The 16,865-nt window shown below is 34.5% G+C and overlaps 2 protein-coding genes across 3 annotated transcripts in view; one reads left to right on the plus strand and one right to left on the minus strand.

The window, feature by feature from the left end:
* UGP2 (UDP-glucose pyrophosphorylase 2) overlaps nt 1–2,365 on the plus strand; it is a 53,624-nt gene extending 51,259 nt beyond the window's left edge. For both annotated transcript variants that reach the window (XM_012764908.2, XM_012764907.2), the window contains exons 9-10: nt 730–834; nt 1,906–2,365. In XM_012764908.2, the coding sequence (XP_012620362.1) occupies nt 730–834; nt 1,906–2,013 (213 nt within the window). In that variant the 3' untranslated portion in view covers nt 2,014–2,365. The remainder of the gene's footprint in view (nt 1–729; nt 835–1,905) is intronic.
* Nucleotides 2,366–4,589: 2,224 nt separating this feature from the next.
* Nucleotides 4,590–16,865, minus strand: part of VPS54 (VPS54 subunit of GARP complex) — a 116,452-nt gene continuing 104,176 nt past the window's right edge. Inside the window, exons 21-23 of the mRNA XM_020286185.2 lie at nt 13,100–13,207; nt 11,051–11,145; nt 4,590–5,076 (exon numbers count right to left, since the gene is read on the minus strand). Coding sequence (XP_020141774.1) covers nt 4,971–5,076; nt 11,051–11,145; nt 13,100–13,207 — 309 coding nt within the window. The 3' untranslated portion in view covers nt 4,590–4,970. The remainder of the gene's footprint in view (nt 5,077–11,050; nt 11,146–13,099; nt 13,208–16,865) is intronic.

Raw genomic sequence — 16,865 nt, forward strand, 5'->3', positions numbered from 1 at the left:
GTTTATACATTGATGGGAATTGATGCAGTTAAGAAGGAAAAAACAAAAGAGGGAGAATTGCTGGAATGGTATCCTTAAATAGGCCGTAAAAAGGATCTAATGCATAAGTGGAGAGGTTGGCTTTATGTAGGAATAGAAACAGTCCAATTCCGATACTAGGAGGGAAGGCAAGGTGGTGATGGTGGATGGAAGCCAGTGGAAGTTTTCTGATTGCTTCTATTTTCTCAGCAGAATAGGAAACAAGGTCATATAGGACAACCTCTAGTGCTTTTAAGACTAGTGAAATAAGAGCCAAAGATAATGATGACTTATAACGATGATTTGTGCTATTGCTTTTCCTAAAATGTGCTCCACTTCTGAATCCTACCTATCCCCTAAAGCCCAGCTCCAGTCTAGCCTGCCTCAAGCCATGATGATCTCTCCTTTTACCAAATAAATCCAGCTTATGTAAACTAGTCATCTGGTTATGTTGGTTCTTTTTTTTTTAATGTCTGATCTGCTCAACTACATTTAAATTTCTTGATTATAAGGACAATGTTCATATCTCCTGGTTTCTCCTACACAGTATCTAGCATATAGTAAGTGTTTAATAAATATGTGCTTCTCATAGAGGACCTGGGCATAGCCATAAAATGTTTTTACAGTTCAGTTAAATGATCTTGTTAATATAATTCCTATTTATATGTGAACTCATTTTTGAAACAATTTTTGTTTCTACTTTTCTTCAAGGTTCAAGATTATCTAAGAAGATTTGAAAGTATACCAGATATGCTTGAATTAGATCACCTCACAGTTTCAGGAGACGTGACATTTGGCAAGAATGTTTCATTAAAGGTATGTTGTTATGATGAAAATTCCATTTCTTATAGCTTTACAAAACAAGTTTCATTTTCTAATCATAAGTTTACCTTTACTTAAAGGCTACTTCTTTGTCTATACCAGATGTTTATAAGATAGATACGTTTTTTTAAATGAGTGGATACAGACATGAAATATAGGTTGCAACAGTATTTAGTATTACTACTGTGTTCCACTGATATAAAACATAATTAAAATTTAAGCATAACTGTCATATATAGGAATTTCATGTAATTAGCATTCAGATGGAAAGCAAACACTAATTAGTATTAATATTTGAACTGGTACTATTTTATTGAAATGAGACAATCTTTAAAATAGGATCATTATTAACATTAGCTCACTAAAGATGATTATTTGACTGAAAGTAGACAAAATGACAACTTCTTTTATACTGAATATAGTCTATTCCTGTTAAAAGAATCTGTTGTCATCAGTAGAAGGATGTTTGTACTTTGACGAGTATCATTCCAGCCTAGCATAAGAAATAAGAAAGAAATAGGGTATTAAAGCTCATAACCAAGGATACAACAGCTTTTTCCTAATCAAGTAATTGTTTTTAAAATCCCATTATAAGATTTCATGTGCCCTTCCAATTAAAGCTACTTACTTAAATGAAGAACTTGAAAAAACAAACAAAAAACATATATTAAGCTTATTGCTGATACTACCTAAAGACTCACTTAAGGCATGAAAGATATTATCAGTAAATATAAATCAAGCACCTTTTAATGTATCTATGAGGGTTGAATAATGCTGGTGTCCTTGAAAGTAAGCTTTTAAAAGGGCCAGTCATGCTGTGACATTGGGTCCACTCACCACTCTTGGGACCCTCTGACAAGGAGGCAAAGAATCTAGAACTACTGCTAGGATTGTTATAGGAGGACACATTACAGTTTTCCTTAACATGTTTGTTTTTCATGTTTAATATCATTTATAAATATAATTGCTCCACTGAAAAGGAGTTGCACATAAACTTGATAATTATAATCAAATTGCATTTCAGTTGCAAGTACACTCTTAATTTTTGTTTTCCCTATCATTTAGGGAACGGTTATCATCATTGCAAATCATGGTGACAGAATTGACATCCCACCTGGAGCAGTATTAGAGAACAAGATTGTATCTGGAAACCTTCGCATCTTGGACCACTGAAATAAAAAATACTGTGGACACTTTATACTAATTATGGGCTAACTAGTTTCTTACAATGAAATGTTCTCTAGGATTGTAAAATAGGCAGGTACTTTACTATGTTACTGTACCCTGCAGTGCTGATTTTTAAAGTAGAGTTTTCTGCAATATGCTTTTAATCTAAAAAAAGCACAGATGGAGCAATACTTTCCTTCTTTGAAGAGAATATTGAAAGTTAGTTCAACTTAAAGTGCAATATTGTTTAATCTTAAAACTGGGGCAGCAGCTCTGCTGGAAGATCTTTTAACAGAAGCCTCAATGATGGTCACTTTGAATTGCTTGTGATTTTGAAAATAAAGCAGTGAAGCAATAACTGTGTACGCTTGTACTTTATAATGCTGACTATGAAATGGTGAAATACAATGGTTTACTCTTGTTAAACAGTTACTGTATAAACTAGAAGACTTGCTCTTGGAATATTTAAGTATTTTGGCTAGTTACCTAGCAAGTCTAGTTTTTGGCATTTCTAAGAATCTTAACCACATCATTATTTCCATAGGAATTAAATGTGAAGGTATTCAGTGCCTTTCATCTAATTCTAAAGCTGGGATGGCCAGGCCAAGTGGCTTAAGCCAGCTACTTGGAAGGCTGAAGCATGAGGATTGCTTGAGGCCAGGAGTTCAAAACTAGCCTGGACAACAGAGCAAGACCCTGTCTCTAAAACAATTTTTAAAAAATTAGCTGGGTGTCTATAGTCCCAGATACGTAGGAGGCTGAGGCAGGAGGACTGCTTGAACCCAGTAGTAGAGACTGCAGCGCAAGCTATGATTGTACCACTGCACTCCAGCCTAGGCAACAGAGTTAAGACCTGGTTTCTAAAAATAAATAAAAATTTAAAAGCTGGGATGGCTGCCATGCTTTCCAGAGACTCTCCATTTATTGAAACAAAGTGGCGTTTCTTTTCCCAGCTAAAGTGGGTATAGTAGACAGAGGGGAAGCATTTCTTTTCACATCCTTGTACTCTTGTATGGTGGTGTGGGGGTGTAAACTTCATAAAAAGTTCTTTCCTTGAAGCTTCATTTCTTGAAGCTTGTTATCATTGAAAAATGTTTATTAATAATCTTTCCATTCAGGTCTAGTAGGACAATTTATGCCTTTTCTGTAAGAATCAATCACATTTTCCAATTTGTCCACACTTGTTTTGAGTAGGCTGCTTCTTTAACTTAAAAGTTCACTGTATACCAGCGGTCCCCAGCCCCTGGGCCACTGACTGGTACCAGTCCATGGCCTGTTAGGAACCAGGCCACACAGCAGGAGGTGAGCAGTGGGCCAGCCAACAAAGCTTCATCTGTATTTACAGCTGTTCTCCATCGCTCCTGTCAGATCATCAGTAGCATTAGATTCTCACAGGAGTACCATAAACTGCACATGCAAGGGGGGATCTAGGTTGCTCCTTTGAGAATCTAATGCCCGATGATCTGAGGTGGGGCTGAGGTGGTGATGCTAGCACTGGGGAGCAGCTGCAAATACAGATTATCATTAGCAGAGAGGTCTGACTACACAATGAATGTAATGGCTTGAATCATCCCCAAACTGTCCTCCCCTGTGCCCCCTGAGTCTTCTGTGAAACCAGTCCCTGGTGCCAAAAAGATTGGGGACTGCTGCTGTATACCATTAAAAAAAAGTTGCCTTTTAAAGTTTGGTAATTTTTTACAGCTTTATTTTGGACAGTTTAAGAACCAATGACATACCTCTGTAATGATAACGGAAAGAAAACAAGCTTTCCTTTTAAGAAACTGAGGAACACAAAATAAGACTATTTCATTGTACATAATCACCACGAGATTAGGCACTCTGACAGGGTTAGACAAGATTCTTGGTGTGAGGTGAGGCACAGGCACTTTCATTTGTAGAGTGCTGCTGATTCTAATTTTGAAGGTAGGTATTACAAAAGTCTTTAACTTACTTGTCACTTTATTTCTGGCCCCAACACAGCAGCCTATGTTTCTCCCTGGTCTTTGTATACACATTGAAAGTAACTTAAAAGCATTCCAAGGGGGCCATACTTCATATCTAAATGTTGAAATGAGAACTCAAAAGTAGGCAGAATATATGAATACATCTTCATACCTCTGCTAAAAATAAGCAAAAAAAAAAAAAAAACCAACACCAAAAACCCTTCATATAGATACTTTTATAAAAATACAGATATTAAACTGTAGTCTTTTGTATACCACTTCTGAAAAGTATTTAAATTAGTTGCATAAATAAATGCCACTATCTTATTCTTTAATTATTACTTGTAATCAGCCTTTCAAGTATTTAGACAGTTCTGGAAGGCCTTACCCAGTTGACATACAGTGGTAGTAGAAATATTAAATATGTAACACACAAAGCCTAAAACTTGACATTGGTCACCAAAACAAAAATTAATTCCTAAATCCAAGCAATCAAAAGATGTTTATTTTTTATAGAAAGATCTGTAAAAAAATAATTTTTCAAACAGCTTTACTTTCATAGAGAAAACTTTCTACAGAGGTTGACTAAGATTTTAATATTTTAAATTGTACCATCATTAAATAAGGTGGGACACCATATGAATTTCATTGCACTGGAAGAAATGCAAAGCATTTTTTAATATAAAGTATACAGAGCATTCTAGTCAACTACAGCTGTGTTACAGCTATGTGTTCTTTTGGATTTGGTCCAAAGAAACCTGAGTCTGTTTCCAGAGAGAATGAAAAATGTTATAGACACCTGATCAGTTAACTCCTCACTGAAGGATGCACCAAAATGGCATTCCTTGTAGATCCCACTGAATCCAGTTTCCCAACACTGATACTTTCTTTTTTCCCTTACCCCATACCCCAGTTCACTTTGGGTTCCAGGTTCAGTTCTTGAATCATACACATCCAGATTTTCTTCATAAACATACACATCCCATGGTCAGATGAACTACCCAGTTTTCCAGTATGACATCACCTCTTCTGTTCCCAGATCTCAGCCATATTTAGGTCCAAATCTTTAAGGCCTTTTAAGGCTTGAAGATTTCCAGTGTAAAAAGCTACATCTGCTGTGACCAACCTAAACATTGGAGAGAAAATTATTTTTAAATCTCAAACTTTCTATTCAGATAATTACAGTAGCAATGCTCATAATCAGGATATTTTCCTAACTGCTACAGTATTATTTAAAATTCAGATTTCCTAGGAACCAAATGTCAACATATTTCTCTTAGCAGGATACTTGCTATCATATAGTTGGGCCATTTAATACTCTATATTTCAATAAATATTTAGAAAAGGAATAAACCAATGCATGCTGGAGTTAGTTTCATAAGTTTTTCCCAGTAAAATCTGATTTATCTTAAAATACAGAGAAAATAACAGATTAAACTGTTTTTGATTGGTTGGTACTAGAGTGTACAGGTGTGTGACTAGTAAATCAAGGGAAAGAAAAGTCCAAGTTTCCTAAGTGCCATCTAAGGAGTTAAATGAAGTCTAGTATTCATGTGTGGAAGTACTACTGGATATAAAATTTGACACTGATAACAGTGTCAAAAAAGAATTACACTTTTGAGTGCAAAGCTGTTACATTAAGGCCAATACTGGAAAGAATACTTTTCAGACATTGAACTATTAATATTTAAAAATAAATAGGAATTGTTTATCTTTGACTCCCTAAAAAATTGAAACATGGCTTTTTAAAAATGTCATATAAATGCTGATTTGCTATTACTACTTTGTTCAACTGTAGTTTCACTTTCAAATAAATGTTGAATGATAGTTTTGTTCAACTGAGTTAATATTCTAACAATGAGTTAATATTCTAACAATCAACAGTCTTCTAAGGTTAGAAATAAGTAAATATAAAGTGCATGGCTTGGTACCTGGCACAGAGCACACAGGTTGGTTATCCTCACTAGGAAAAAGGCTGTTACCTCACCTGTCCAATCCCTGAAGCACCTCCTCTACTGAAGCCGAAGAACAGGATGCTTTTCCCACAAGGAAAGCATTACTTTAGAAATCACTGAGCTGGGTACATCTAAAATAAGAAATCTTACCTATTCCAACCTTTCTTAAGCCTGGCCATAGTGATGACTTAAATGAATGAATTGCTAGGAAAACAGTGTCTCTCTAATCCACTCACAATCCAGATTATTTAGGAGGAAATAAATTATCTAAAACTCATGACACCAAATCTGTAATGCCTACCAGCCAATTTGTAATGGTCTTTACAGCTATTAAAGAAAACAGGTAATGAACAGCATTTAGATAGCACCTCATAGCTTTTAAAGTGCTTTCATTTATAATATTTCACTTAATCCCATAATAATCCTGGTAGTCATACATATATAGTCCTACTCTATTTTGATAAGCTATTATTAACCCATTTTACAAATGGAAAAGTGAAGACTTAAAAGTGACTTAAACAAAACTAGCTGCTCCTGTGGGGCCTGGAGTGGATGTGTGTGCTGGTAGGGCTCTCATTCTTGGTCTCAGCAGTTTCCAGTATTTACCCCTTTAGCTGGATGGATAGGTTTCAATTAAGGCAAGAAAGAGCAGGATGCCAAATTTTGCTCAATCTTCACAAAATACCAAAGTGGACATTAGTCTGATTTAGGACTAGCAATTTTTCCTAGCAATTCATTCATTTAAGTCATTGTTTTCCTAGCAATTCATTCATTTAAGTCATCACTATGGCCGGTCTGATTTATTTCTCAGTTGGGTCAGTATGAAGGAAGAGTTGGATTAAGTGATTAGGAACCTCTGATTTCTAACAGAGTCAGAATATATTTCTCCTGCTTCTAATTTAGTTTTACCAATAGACTACCTATGACCTAAACATTGCATATCATTCCTACTAGGTGAATATAATTTTTCAGATGTATGACCTCAATATGATTTAAACTTTATGTAGTCTGTATATCTCACAGGTATACAGAAGTGTCAATGCTCCATGCATAAATAAATAGGTTCTGATCTATATTTTGGAAGATGTGGCCCTTAGGAGACAAATAGGAGACCTTAATAGTTTGTAAAAGAGAAGAGGAAATCCAACTTAACCTCAATATTTTAATGACTGTATAACTTCTGGACTGCTATACTACATAGGGCAAAGGTGGTATAAGCACTCTTAATGTTTGTACTACAGTCTAATTTATAAATACCACTGGACTCATATACTTAATGTTTCAACCTTTATCACATGGCAGAATTTTGTAAGGATCATTTTTTTCATTTGAAACTCAAACTAATTCAGGGTGTTTCAAAATCTATGAAAAGATTCTAAATTATCATGCTTCTTGTGATAATATGATAAATCATTGATAGTGAATGTAATGGCTCAAAAAAGAACAAAACCATCCTAAAGCAAAGTCCCCACATTAAAAATGAAACATCAAATATAAGTCTCCATTTTCAAATATTATCAATATCTATGCTTAATAAACATAACTATTTACTGAATATAGGAAAGTATATAGAAAATATGTTTTAGATCAAAATTGAAAAATTTTGTTTGATATGAGAAAAGAAGATATTTGCAACTTATGGAACCAACAAGGGATTAGTATGAGAGCATATACAAAAATTCAAAATCAACAAAAACCCCCAAAAATCAAAAAGAAAAATGGGAAAGAACATGAATAAGAAAAGTTACAGATGAGAACACCTTAATGACCAATAAATTATGAAGAGATGGTAAATCCATTAGGAAAATGCAAATCAAAACAAGATACCATTATCCTCCATCAGACTGGCAAAAATTAAGAAATCTAATAGCAAATGTTGGTAAGATGTGGGAAACAGAAACTCTCACAAACTACTAGTAGAGTGTAAATTTGGTACAGCCACTGGCAATTCCTAGTAGAATGAAAATGTGCAAGTGCTCTGACTCACTTGTAACTATATGCACTAAAGAAACAGTTACACCATTAGACATGTATAAGAATCTTCACTATGGGATGGCAGTAATGGAAAAAAGTAATGACTTAGAAATCTATCACTAGGGGAAACTGAGAATTTAAATATAGTTGATTTATATGAAGGAATACTATACAGCAGTCAAAATAGACTATTTGCATATCCCAACACAGAGAAATCAGTAACAATGTCAGGTGGAAAAAAGCAAGCTGCATATGTGCAATATACCATATAAGTAAATTAAATTTACAACAGGGCACTACATATTTTTCATAGATATAGAGATAATAAATGAGAAAGACTAAAAGAGTACAGACCAAATTCACTGGAAATGTTGCCTAAAAGATGGGAGAAAAGGGAATGGGGCTGGAGATGGGGTGTCAAGGTGTACTTCAGCTTTATTTTGAATACATTTTTTTTTTTTTTTGAGACAGAGTCTCACTCTGTTGCCTGGGCTAGAGTGCCATGGTGTCAGGCTAGCTCACAGCAATCTCAAACTCCTGGGCTTAAGCAATCCTTCTGCCTTAGCCTCCCAAGTAGCTGGGACTACAGGCATGCACCACCATGCCGCCCAGTTAAGTTTTTCTATATATTTTTAGCTGTCCAGATAATTTCTCTCTATTTTTAGTAGAGACATGGTCTCGCTCTTGTTCAGGTTGGTCTCGAACTCCTGACCTTGAGTGATCCGCCTGCCTCGGCCTCCCAGAGTGCTAGGATTATAAACATGAGCCACCGCACCCAGCCTGGAATACATTTTTTATTATGATAAAATGTCATTCTTTATTATGATAAACATTTTTTCAAGTGAAAATGATAAATGTTAATAATAATCAATTCTGGGCAGGAGACTGAGGCAGAAGGATTGTTTGAACCCAGGAGTTTGAGGTTGCTGTGAGCTAGGCTAACGCCATGGCACTCTAGCCTGGGCAACAGAGTGAGACTCTGTCTCAAAAAAAAAAATTCTGGGTAGCAAGAATATGAATATTTTGTTATTCTCCATATGTCTTTGTATTTTAAAAATATCTTAAAATAGATTAAAAAAAATCACATTAAAAAGAAAAAGTAGAGGGCTAGGGAGAGGGAGATATAGGGAATAACTAACTGCCTAACAGGTATGGGATTTTCTTTTGGGGTAGTGAAAATGTCATGGGAGTAGAAAGAGGTGATGGTTGCACAACATTGTGAATGCACTAAGTGCCACTAAATGTTTAATTTTATGTTATGTGAATTTTATCTTAAAAAAAGATACATTTTTAGAATAATTTCAGGAACAAAAATTCCTTTTAAGCAGGTAGTTTTTTATGTCCTTGGTAGACTGTAGAAGTTAATTTTCAGGGAATCCTATTTTTCAAAGGATCATTCACATACATGAGTTGACTTAAACAGAATTAGATTTTGTAAGTATGTGACAGTGGGGATCTTTAAGGTCAGACTAACCCTCAAACAGCTGTATTAACAAAGAAAATAATGGCTAATGAGTTAGCTTGGATGTTTCAGAACTACTGATTTGGGAAAAACCACCCAACAAACCCAGATTTAGCTATGGGAATAAAAGTAAAAGGGTATGAGTAGAGTAGGCCTTAAAAATATTATTAGCTTTTGTTTGTTTGTTTTTGAACAGCCTCATTAGGGCACAGTAAACATATGTATGAACAGTCTCTAAGTTCCTAATATGCTATGATTAATATCCTTTCAAGAGAAGAAAGTTCAATAACAGTTACCATATGCATGTATAATTTGTATCACTTGACATCAAGTGGGAAATATAGTACCATCCATGTGGTGTTCATGTTGAAAATATCTGACTGTATTTTGGTGTGATATTATTAATGTTAATTTTCTTAGGAGGGGTTAAAATATGGTATAAAAACATCCTTGTTTTTAGAGATACATGCCAAAGTATTTAGGGGTTAAATTGCATGGTGACTGTAGCCTACTTTTTTGTATATTTGGCAAAAGAGAAGCACATGGTTAGTGGAGAAAGGGAGAGAGAGCAGCAAGAATGTGGCACAATTTAACAACTGGTGAATCTAGTTGAGAGGTATTCAGTGTTCATTATATTGTCCTTTAACTTTTCTGTGGATTTGACATTTTTTAAAAATAAATAATTCTTAAAAAGAAAAAGAATAATCAGGTAATAATCAAGGGACAGTATCATAGTTTTGCATAAAACTCCCAAATTTATCCTGGGTGATAGATTCAACACACTGAAACTTCCAAATAGTTTTGTGCAAAATGGATTCAGTGTTGTTTTTTTTAATGTCAGGGGCAACTTCTGACCCCAATACATTTTTTTTTTATGTGTACCTACAAGTTTGAAGTTTATGCCTGAAATTACTGTAAAAGAGAATAAAATTTTATTCCTAAAGATCCATGACACAGCTAACACACTAAAGAAATCATATTAAGATATAACTAAATGATCAGTACTTTACATTTTGTAAAATCTTTTCCCTTATCTTTTATCTACTTACTCCTCACAAAAATCCTATAAGGAAACTTTTATCATCATCCCAATTTTTAAATCTAAAAAAATTAAGGCTCAGAGACTGTAAGTGATTTGCCTAAAGAGTTACACAGCTAGTAAATGACAGAATAAGACCTTAACCCAAGTTTTCTGATTCTAAATCCTGTTTTCTCTTCTATATGCTACACTATTTCAACAGTAATATATATAATTTGTTCAACAGCTTACAGTAAAATATATACATATGCACAATTATTTTTCATAATCCTGTGGAGGAATTAAGACAGATTTTATCCTTGTCATTTTATAAATTGAGGCACAGAGGTTAAATGACTTTTACATAGTCACACAGCTACTAAGCAGTATTTTGAGTCCTATCTGGATAGGGAAAGACTACTGAGGTATCTAAGAAGTGTTACTAATCCACACTGCCTCAAAACAGATACAGAAGGTCAAGTAAATAGTTGACCATTTATAAACCACTTTAAGATAGATAGATAGACAAACAGACATCATTTCCATGAGGGGGGACGGAAGCAAAAAGTTGCTTATTTTACAATTTTAGTCCCCGGCATTACAGCAGAAAAGGATATTGTAAGGAATAAAAACCAATCATTAAAACAATCTGATATGGGAGTATGTGGTGAAAATATGTTTAAAAACATACCCATTTTGAGGTCCTCCATCATTTATCACATTTAAGTGAGATAACTGCTTTTTCAAGTGGAGTTTGTAACTTGCATTAATTCTTAAAAATAACATCTGGAAAAGAAATAAAACTAAGTTTCTTAAAGTTCTACTGAAATAGAAGGTATAAGTATCTCTCAGTTACTAATATTATTTGGAGAAACTATTTAAAAATCCCAAACCTTTGATTTATCATATACTTTTTAAAATGCTCCTCTGAAAGTATTTAATTGCTATTTCACTATGATTTTTCTCCATAGTTGGATAAAAGCTCTTTTTTCCCTTCTTAGCAGTACTTTTAGTAACAAACTGCCTTTCTGCACCTTGCAAGAATTCCTGTCAAATATGTAAATGGAATAAACTGTGATAGGTAAAAAGAAAAAGTAGTGGAGAATTGTGGAATATATTTAACTTGGAATTTGATACAGAAAAATAAATCACAATCACAGAGGCAAAGATACCTTCATACTTTAAACCAGTACAATCACTTTAAAATATTTTACTGTACCTGCATGCAGATTTTTAACGCAATGGCCCAATATTTCTTTGGGAAATATCTGACCTAAAATTATATACAATTAATCTATGGAAATGATTTTGTGAAATAACATGTATTTTCTATAGGAAAAATATACAAAATATTATGAAAGTTTTATAGAATTACTGGTATTCGAGTGGCAATATGGACATAAAACCTGAAACATTTGTCTATCTTTGAAAAGAATATCCTTTAAATTATCGTGGGGATAAAAACACATAAAGTACCTGTATGCCTAGCTCCCTGACCTGGCTAAGTCAGTCTTACTTTAGAATTAGAACTCAGATGGCAAACCCAGAAGGTCAAAATGTCACAGATGGAGGATCTTATATGTGAATGAAAATGATGGCTTGGCTAGGAAGAAATCAGAAGGAAAAAAGAGACCCTAGTGGGTACTCCATATCTTATGGCTGCCCCTCAGTCCTCAGTGAGCCACAAAGGAGCTGGATGATGTTTAATCATGAGGGTGGTATGATTAATGAAATTAATGAAAACCTAGGCAAGCATGAAGGAAAATGGTAATAACTGGTACAGGATAAAAGTCTGAGGTGGCATGGAAAAGGAGACCAGCAGGAGCAGGAGTAGGCAAGAGACACTAAGAAAGCTACCCTCTGCTCCCAAATACCATTTCTAAACACTCAACCAATTAAGGAACAAATCGAAATGAACAAACTTGTCTGAATAGCAAAAATCCCAGTGAAAGTTAAGTTCATTACTCATACAGCAACTAGGCTTATGTTATAACATTATGTCATTCTATAACTAGGCTCACCTTTTACAGAGGGAATAAGCTAAGGTGAGTAAAGACTGGAAATAAGGGAATACTAAAACCTTCAAAGTTCCAAGCAAGAAAAACAAGGGGTGTTAGGGGCAGGGATGTCACTGAAGAGAACTCTGTGGCAATACTTTTGTAGGAGAATACAGTAGAGGTACAGGGTGGACATTATGCAGGTGAGAGGTGCCAAAGACTTTCCCCCATTTTGCTCTTTTTCTTGGTTTGTACTTAACTACAGATCACTTATGCTGATCTAACAAATATTAATGATAAAGCAGATTGACTGAGTTAGTTATGCGTGTTAATCTTATTAACTCTATCACTAACTCCTCCTGTATCCAATTTGGATTATAATCACAGTAAGTAACATATTTTGATACTCACTGATGAATGCCAATTCTGATTTTCAAACTAATAATGTAATGAATGATGTAAGTAGACTCTGGGACCAATAATAATGGACAAATGGAATATCTGCTTTTTAGATTGCTTATAGTATAGTAAAGTTATAGCTTTGGTTTGTCAAAGCAAAGGGCACTTTGAAATTAGAAATATTTATCCATATTCCACTAGTGAATATAACAACCTAAAAAATGATAGCCAATATTGGAACATAAACTAAGCTCAAATGTGCCAAAAGTATGTTAGAACACTCTAATTCTGCATGGATATTACATGTTATATATACAGAAGTAGTTTTAAGAATTACTACTCACCTGTGTTTGTTCTTCTGGAAGAAGATCAAATATAGCTTCATGCATTTTTGCCATTTGCTTACAAATATTCCTGAAACAGGCAGAAGGAACGGGAGCTTTCACCTCATACTGGCAGGAAAAAATAATAAGAATTATGTTCATGTCTTCTGGATTACATATTGTATCCACTGTTCCCAGAGACATGTTTTCTGTCCCTCCACATATCCAACTTATTAAGCTTACACTTCAACTGTGATCTATTCTACTCATACAAATCTTGAGTACCTTTCATTATACATCCTAATCTACTTTGAGGGAGCTAAAATAGCTTAGTGGCTAAGAACACAGGCTGGTTTCAATCTTAAAACAGACTTCCTGGATTGAAATCCCAGCTTCTCCAATTCATGTCTATGTGATGTTGAGCAAGTTACTTAATTTTTCTATCTCAAAGGGATGCTATAAAGATTAAAAAAAGATGACTCATAAGAACACAAAACAGTCCTTGATACAAAGTACTCAAAAATGTCAGGGACTAATCTAGTTCAATATACAATGATGAATCATTAAAGCGCCACCTTTAAATTAACAGATTATTTTTCAAACATGATTTTAAGAATGTGTCAACATGATCATGTCTGCAATCAACAGAAATCTGGTAGAATTAAAATGTTCTTTTTATTTTGTAGGAGGGTCAGTATCATGATACTTACCCTAACACTAAGGTAAAGGAAGACTTTTTCTATAATGTTCTATGATGAAAATTTAAACTTAAATTCATTTTACTATTCTTACATAGGGAACAATGTACTAGTATGATTTGAATAATCATCTTTCAGCTTACATCTTAGAATTCACAAGAGCTTAAATTATGCATCATTTTATTTATAAGATAAATTTAGGCTAAACAACTATATTTTAAATGTACTAATCTTACATAGTTTATTAAAATGTGATGAATTCCAATATACTATTACAGAAGAACCATGTGACTAGACTAGATAAAGTAAAAGCAAAGTTGTGACTACCTCAGGGTTTGTCTCTTTTCAGCCCAGAAATGTCTCAAACATTCCCCTTATCTTTTTTATTAATAACAGCTTTGAGATATAATTCACATACCATAAAATTCATTTTTAAAATATATAATTCACTGGTTTTAATAAATTCATAGTTAATACAACTATCACCATTAATTTACAAACATTTCATCACCCCAAAAAGAAAGCCAAAACCCATTAGAAGTCATCTGCATTCTTTACTTTCCCCAGCCCCTGGCAACCACTAAGCTACTTTCTGTTTCTACTGATTTGCTTATTCTGGACATTTCACATAAATAGGATCATACAATATGTGACTCTCTGGGATGGGCTTCTTTTACTTAGGCATAATGCTTTCAAGGTTCATTCATGATGTAGCACAAATCAGTACTTCATTTCTTTTTATGGCCAAATAATATTCTATTGTATGAATAGACCACATTTTACTTGTCCATTGATCAACTGATAGACATTTGAGTTGTTTCCATTTTTTTGGTTATTATGAATAATGCTGCTAAGAACATTAATGTACAGGTTTTTGTGTGGACGAGTGTTTTCAGTACTCTTAGGTACTCCTAGTACTAGGTATTCTTAGGTATCCCACTACTAGTATTCCTAGTAGTGAAATTACTAGGTCATAGGATAACTCCATGTTTAACCTTTTGAGGAAATGCCAAAGTGTTTCCCAAAGTGGTTGCACCATTTTACAATATCACTAGCAATGTATGAATGTCCTAAGTTCTCCATATCCTCACCAACACTTGTTATTGTCTGTCTTTTTTATTTTAGCCACTCTAGTGGGCATACAGTATTATTTCATTGTGATAACATCCTCTTAACTATTCCCCTGTACTGGGCTGAATAGTGTCCCCCTAAATTCATGTCTACCTGGTACCTCATGAAGTCATAATGGGTTAGAGTGGGATCTAAATCCATTGACTGGTGTCTTTATAAAAGAAAGGAGGGAAATTCAGACACAGAGACAGACAGAGGGAAGACAGCAATGTAAAGATGAGGCAGACACTAGCATGAATTAACAAGCCAAGGAATTCCAAGGATTAATGGCAACCATCAGAAGCTAGAAAGAGGCAGGGAAAAATTCTTCCCAAGAGCCTTCAAAGGGAGCATGCCCTGGCCAACACTTTGATTTAGGACTTCAAGTTTTACAGCTATGAAAGAACACATTTTTGTAAGTTTAAATCACCTGGTTTGTGGTAATTTACTATGGCAGCCCTAAAAAACTGACACACTACCCCAAACCCTCCTTCATTCCTGCTTTCCCTAAAGATACTATTTTTTCCACCTTACCTTAACCATCACATTTCTTCAGTTATCTAAACTTGAGACTATACTTCTTTACTCTCAATTCTTAAAATTTGGTTTCTGCCACCACCCAAACTACCTTCCCCTACTATCTGTACAACACTCTTCAAAAATTTCTGTTGGGAAAAAAATAAGACATGCTAACTTCCAAATTTAGTAATTTCCCTGCTTCCCATTTCTCATCACTCTGCAGTATTTCACACACTCTCACACTTTTAACACTATCCTCAGGTAGCACTATGCTTTCCTGATTCTTCCTCTCTTGAACTTTCTCTTCTTTGGTCTCCTGTCACATAAGGGGAAGGTTTCTTCATCATTAATTCCCTTTATTCTCCCCTTTTTCCTCTTGTGGCAATTTTATCCATTCTTGTGACTTCTATTTATCTTCATTCCTGAATCACTTTCTTGGGTTTAAGTCCCATATTTTCTCAATGTTCCATTCCAAAACTGGATTTACTTTGAGTTTTCCCAAACCTGTTCCTATTCCCTGTTTCCATTACTGTTGCTGCTATTAGAATCCTCCTGGCACAGACTCGAAATCTCCAACTCAGTTCTTACTCTTCCTTTTCCTTGTTTTGAATCAATGACTAAGTCTTATCAGTTGTATTCTCAAATTGTTTTGCATATTAGTTTGTATTCTAGGTCAGAATTTCTCAACTTACACATTATAAACATTTGAGCTGGCTAATTCTTTGTTGTGGGGAGTATCCTGTGTATTGTAGGATATAGGGCTGGCCTGTACCCACTACTTACTTACTTACTACTCACTTACTTACTAGTAGTCCCTCACTCCCCAAGTTATGACAACCAAAAGTGTGCCCAACATTGGCCAACACTGCCTCAGTTGAGAAGCACCACTCTAGGTGAGGCCTTTAACACTTCTAACTACCTGAACAAATGTCATAGTATTTTAATTAGTCCAGATATTAGCTTAACAAACATTTAATAAAACTTCCTACCACTTGGTAAAATCTAATATTTTCTTTGATGTTGATGTGTCTATGTACTATGGGTTTATATATGTATATATGTATGTGTATGTATGTATGCTTGAATAAATGTATCAGATTCACTGCTAGCTGTAGTGTACAAAGATGAATCAGAGACAGTCCCTTTGGGGAGATGTCCCTCTAAAAGCTGGTTGGTGTTCCTAAAAGTAGACATTGCATGCTATAGGAACACAGGTGAAGGACATTTAGACAATATCAGGAATGGCCTCCTGAATAGCACACTTAAGCTGTTTAGTCTTCAATGGAAAAAAATAGGTGAAAATAGTCCAAATAGAGTACATGCCATATCGCTCCAAATCCATTTTGCATACTATCTGACTAATCCTTTTAAAGTACAATTCTAATCATGTAATTCACTAATTTTAAAACTTTTGGGTTCAGCTTTTCTTTAATATTTAGAAAGCTGCAAGAGACCATTGC

The sequence above is a fragment of the Microcebus murinus genome, chromosome 3, assembly GCF_040939455.1.
Source record: "Microcebus murinus isolate Inina chromosome 3, M.murinus_Inina_mat1.0, whole genome shotgun sequence".
In the NCBI taxonomy this organism is placed as follows: domain Eukaryota; kingdom Metazoa; phylum Chordata; class Mammalia; order Primates; family Cheirogaleidae; genus Microcebus; species Microcebus murinus.